Consider the following 5,726-nt stretch of genomic DNA (forward strand, 5'->3'; position numbering starts at 1 on the left):
AGGTGGAGCTGGACTGCGGTGAGTGAGGAGGAGAAGCGGACGGGAGGGAGGGAGGAAGGGGAAAGCGATGGAAACAAAGCAAGAAAGGATGTGGGTGAGAACACACCAGAGAAGAGAAGGCCGTCGTGGGCCTGTTGCTGCCTCCATACGCATGGAGGGACACACGTCGACTGTATAAGCCGGAGGAAGCGACGCGTGGAATCCCCGAGGGTTCAGAAGCGTTTTCCTTTTTTTGTCGTAAATTTCATCGTGGATGGGTGTCCATAACGTTTCCCATCTTGTATGTGATGTTTTGATAGATCTCTTGTAGTGGAAGCACGATGGGACTAGGCCAGAAGATGAGGCCCTATCCTGATGGATGGCTGTGCGTTTCCTCTTGGGTGGGCATCGGATGGCTTGCTTCTTCCGGGGAGAAGTCGATAGCCATATTGGTTTTAACTTTTCCAAATCTTATTTACTCAGATGTTATTAAATGATGAACTTTGAAATGTTCATTTTGGAGTACACTGCACTTAGCATATCACAAATTGTCTCTCATTCTAGGGCAGTCACAAAAATGTGTAAAATCCTATATGGAAGTCACAGTGTCACATCACGCCTGATGTATCGATCATGATGCAAGTCGACCGAAAAATATGGCGATGAATACCAATGCTCCAAACCAATTATTTGAGACAAATCTGCATAGCAAGGATGCAACTTAATCAGATCAAGAACATGATAGCTGTGTAAGAAACCAATGGTCATATAATTTGTTCTAAATCAAAATGATTTAAATTTAGAAAATCATACTTCCTGTTGCAATCTGCGCGATCAGTTAAGTCAACAGTTGAAATCTGCCATGCCAACTGTGCAGCTGCAGCTGCAAGAATTGGGTAGTATGGCCAAGCTGTGGAACATGATTAATGTAAAAAAGTCAATATATGTTACTTAAAAATAAAATTAATTCCATTCTCATAATGATCACTAACCAAGTCCAGCATTATAGCCACTAAGTGCTAAACCGCCAATCGTTGCAGTACCAAAGGCACTAATCCAGTGCTTGGTTGAATCTCCAAACCTTATGGCTGTGGACTTAACTCCTACTTTGAGGTCATCTTTTATGTCCTGACATGCATTATGATATGATGATAAGATACCATGTCAACCTAATAAGATGTTTTTGCCTAATTTTGATATGAAAGAATACCTGGTGTGCATATATGGTATCATACGCCAATGTCCAACATATCCCAGCAATATACATTGGAAGGACGATAGTGGGCTCTAAAGTACCTTTGATAGCAGCCCATCCTAATAAAGCTCCATAGTTGAACGATAATCCGAGATATGCCTGAGGCTGTTAAAAATTGCATTGGAAGTAAATTAAGTGATCACTCTTTGAAAGCAAGATTACGATAGTATAACCTTATCACGTACCCAAAATGTGAGCCTCTTCATTAGGGGATATGAATAGGCCAATGGAAACCAAATGAGCCCAAGAACACGGCTACATAGGAAATGAGACAAATTTAGAGGTGATATTTTATAATGATAGAAGAAAAATGTATCTCAAAACTATATTTCATTGGATTTTGTGGAAATTAGTGCGTCAAAATGGATCAATAGAGATACATTAGAATTGCAGGGTTTGTTTATATGAAGTGCACACAATGCCATATGGTAGACTGTTTCTTAGGTTCGACTTTGGAGCATCCGAAATAGATAGATTTCATTCCACTCGCAAGAGCAAAAAAGGAATGACCTTAAGTTGTTCAGTTGGAGAAGAAAACCCACTCCCAGTCCTAGTAGTAGTTGAACTCCGAAGAAGCACAATCCTTGAGTAGGAGTTAGAGCGCCTGATGCAAGAGGCCTGCTTTTGGTGCGCTCAACCTACACGAGAATCATGTCCACAATCACTTCCTTGTTTGAGCGACTTCAATATGCAAGTGGGTCATTGTTAGAATACATGTACTAACTTCAATTTAAGAATTGAGCTAACTTATCCCATAAAATCATTACTTTCGAAATTTTAGTTTATTTAAAAACTATTTAGGGTAGAAGGTACCTTAATAGTGACCTACTTGCATCTCCAGAAAATATATCTAGTATTTTGGAACCTTGCTTAGCATATTTCTCTCTATGTGGGACTAAGTTGTTTGTTTAATCTACTACTTATCATATTTAGCATGACATATGAAACTTCAGTTTGCTAAATTACTATTTCAAAAGTAATCACATAATACATCCATAAATGCATTTGATCCTTGTATGTATCAGTGGTTCGAAAAACTTCAATGTATTTTCCAAAACAGGAAAATTATGAAGGGTGTTGTATGCCACTAGAAGAAAGTATAAAGAATATACAAAAATAACCTTGTTATCAATGTTGCGGTCGAAAAGATCATTGACCGTGCAAGCGGCTCCCCTCATGGGGATAGTTAAACATCCGAAGAGTGCGAGCATTTTCAAGTCAGGAAGCGCCCCTGGCATTGCCGCCATTGTTAGTGACCTACGAAGCAAAGGTTATGGGAGGTTAACAGACAAATATGCTTTAAACTAAATATAAGAAAACAATACCAAAATGCATTAAAAATATCTCCTATGAAGCTTTAGAAAACCATATAACGGTGCTTTGTTTTTTATTATGAACCATATAGAAGATTTCTGTTGTAACTTGGTAATGTTAAAAATGACCGTGAGCTCTCTTGCATGTGTATGAAAGTGCAACCAAACAATTAGCGAGAGCAATCATCAATGTATTTTGAGAAGTGATGTTCTAGAACTTATATCGGATAGTGAGAACACAAAAGTAATGAATTGACTCCCTTCACAAGGTGACACAAGTTGTGACTGCAGGAGCCCCCGATACCACCACATCCCCCCTTCCACCATATCATGGTCGCAGGTAACCCATGATAGGATATGCCCACACAAAGTCGGAGCTGTGGGGCCCGATCTGGTGTGTGCGGTGTGGGTGGCTTATTAACTTGTGTATTTGTGATGGAGAACCTGAATGATCAACTCTTGTCATCGAGGTCAAGGGATATGGTTGGCAGCATCAGTAATGTCGGCTTCCTCTCTTAATTGGGGCATGTTGCCCTATTTTTGCGTGATCTAGGTGTTTTAGCCACAGGTTTGGTGTCCTTGTTTTAATGTCGATGATGCGCAATAACACAGTTTATACATAGTGGCAAGGGGGTGCATGACCGCATGGGTCAACTTAGGAAAAACTCCACCATGATTATTTTGAAGCAGCAGCCGGACACCAGGCAACATAGTATTGGGAGGCGGGAGTTGCTGGCATCGTGATCTTATTGTGGGTCATTGTTGTTCTGCCAATGGGGCTTGTCTCTACGTTAATAGGTTGACTGTTGGCTAAACTCTACACTCTGTTCTTTGAAATGAACACTTTTGTTACTGTAGTGGTTCTAGCTGTTTTCGGCAAAAGCTGGATTTTCTTCAATTAAGGGTTTTCCCTTTGTAGTTGAATAAATTGGACACCGTTTGCGAGTTTGTTCACATGGCTTAGCTAGTTTTATGCTAGGTAGTTAGGCAGGTGCACAAGCTTCGTAGGATGGCGCGTGACCAGTTCGTGTTGCTTTGTCGACAACATGGCGATTGGAGACGTGGGATGGCACGTTCGATAAGCTCGTTCCGTTAGCTATTTTCTTGTTCTTTCTCAGCTATAAGCGGATCATTCCATAGAAGAGGATGAGGGAAAGAGGGTGGAGAAATGAAAAACAGAAAATTTTCAAATTTGATTTTTTTGCATCGAAATCTAAAACCTCAAGAAAATCTGTTTTCCTTTTCGATTTATCGGAATGCAAAAATTCGGTAAACAGCCGTAGGATGTTGAAATCGGATGTAAAAATTTCAGTACATGCATTTTCATATAATAAACTTTTTAATCAGAAGTTGTATGTAACCAGAAAAGCCAATTTACCGAAACATGACACCGTTTTGCATAATATATCGAAATTCATGTTTGTTAATCTTCCATAAACTAAATGACATAATACATGGCCATCTCAAAGCATTTCATATTTTCAATTTTCTATTATTTTCTTTTATTTTTAAAAACTGAAAAAGGCGATATCGGTCCAGGAGGAGCGGTGCAAATCATGGGAATTAGTAGCATGCCAAATAGGACATGCTTCTAATAAACTGATTCGTAGTAGCATGCCAAAATAGGGCACACTACCAATATTTTGGCTCACCCGCGCCCGTCGGCCAAATATGTTGGAAACATGCAAGCAAAGTGGCACGCGACCGGTATGTACATAGCAGTCGCGTGCCTCCATTTGTGCTTGTTGCAGGTATTTTCTGGACCCGAGTGCATCTATGACCCACCTAGTATTCGCGTGCGCTACTTTCCATTCCGCTACTAGTACACGCACAACGAGTCGCACGTTCGACTCGCGGCTACTAATAGCAGCCACGTGCGTTTATACTGGCAACGTCTCTCTATGACGTTTTTCCTACTACTAGTGCAAGTAAATTTGATCAAAGTTTTGAAAAAACTAGATAATATGTAGAAATCATATACAAATATATTTCATGATGAATTTAACGGAGTTAAGTTTGGATTGTACATATTAACATATTTTTCTAAAAACTTGGTTAAACTTTATGTAGTTTGACTTTTCGAAAAAATATATAAACTTTATTAAAACGGAGGCATTACTACTGACAAGCTAGAACGTCGATCGCAAGGTATATGAATGTGAACGGAAGGAGTAGTAGTAAGCAGCATACCACATGCATGGCCAAGCGAGGAGCCAGGAGCCGATGGGTTTGTCGAGACGAGCGAGCATCGCGTACGGGCGTGCCGCCTCAAGTGACCTCTGCACCCACGACACCGGCGGGGGCTGCTGTCCTTCTCGTCTTCCTCCGTGTCTTCCTCCGTCTTCTTGTCTTCCTCCGTGGGCTGGGAGGGGGCCAAGATCGTGCGCGATCGTGCAAGAAGCTGGCGGGGAGAAGGACCCTGCCGACGTAGTGGGAGGATGCCTCTGTGGTGGCTGAGGCGGTGCATGGCCATGGCCTGGGAGGAGGTCGAGATCGCGTGTGGTCGTGCAAGAAGCTGGCTGGAAGAAGGACACTGTCGATGTAGTGGGAGGGCGCCAGCGTGGCGGTTGAGGCTGAGGAGGGCCATGGCCGTACGTGTTAGGTCCTTCGTACGTGTACGGGGGTTTGGCACCACGGAATGATATGGTTGTAAATCTGAATCTCAAGCTAACCAAGCAAAGGCATGATATTATAGGGCGCACGCTAAGCCGCCGAGCGACTACCATGATTTTCTCCCGCCGGTCGATCGAGTAGTTCCGCTGACCGGGTCCGCCCAAGGCACAGTGTCGTAGACCACATGTTAAGACTTTTGTTGTTCGAATACCACATGCTAAGACCTTTTACTTTTCGAATACCACATGTTAAGACCAAAGACTGGACCACTGCTCTCTCGTACCGGTACCGTGGCGTTTCTTACACAAAAAGCTTACTTTTCTCTCTCCCTAGACTCCACCTCCCATTTGGTATTAGATGTAAAGAAATGGAACCCAGCGACACAAAACAAGAGAGACTAATAAAAAAAAACACAAGAGAGATTATTGCACGGACAAAATAAAATACAAATCATTTCCGGAAATACAGTATACAAAAACTGTTACCCCTCTGTCCAAAAATAAGTGACTGGACTTTATTAAAATAAGGCTATATGTACACATTGAAAACGCATTTTTCTTGTCCCC

General features: G+C 41.8%; 1 protein-coding gene across 1 annotated transcript; it reads right to left on the bottom strand.

The window, feature by feature from the left end:
- Positions 1-420: 420 nt before the first annotated feature.
- LOC124683531 (4-hydroxybenzoate polyprenyltransferase, mitochondrial-like) lies at positions 421-4,855 on the bottom strand. Its single transcript, XM_047218029.1, has 8 exons — positions 4,738-4,855; positions 2,356-2,491; positions 1,745-1,872; positions 1,420-1,489; positions 1,190-1,339; positions 972-1,107; positions 793-889; positions 421-680 (listed from the first exon to the last, which is right to left on the bottom strand). Exons 1-8 carry the CDS (start codon positions 4,794-4,796, stop codon positions 611-613), a joined length of 846 nt encoding a protein of 281 aa, XP_047073985.1. The 5' UTR covers positions 4,797-4,855; the 3' UTR covers positions 421-610.
- Between the last annotated feature and the right edge of the window lie 871 nt (positions 4,856-5,726).

This window comes from Lolium rigidum, chromosome 1, assembly GCF_022539505.1.
Source record: "Lolium rigidum isolate FL_2022 chromosome 1, APGP_CSIRO_Lrig_0.1, whole genome shotgun sequence".
Lineage (NCBI taxonomy): Eukaryota > Viridiplantae > Streptophyta > Magnoliopsida > Poales > Poaceae > Lolium > Lolium rigidum.

What these genes read in the sequence shown, in the direction of transcription:
- LOC124683531 (XM_047218029.1), bottom strand. Translation starts at nt 4,796, where the DNA reads ATGCTCGCTCGTCTCGACAAACCCATCGGCTCCTGGCTCCTCGCTTGG. An exon ending in ACCGCAACATTGATAACAAG is followed by an intron (nt 1,873 to 2,355) that starts GTTATTTTTGTA and finishes ATTCTCGTGTAG; the next exon opens with GTTGAGCGCACCAAAAGCAG. An exon ending in TGGCTATAATGCTGGACTTG is followed by an intron (nt 890 to 971) that starts GTTAGTGATCAT and finishes CATGTTCCACAG; the next exon opens with CTTGGCCATACTACCCAATT.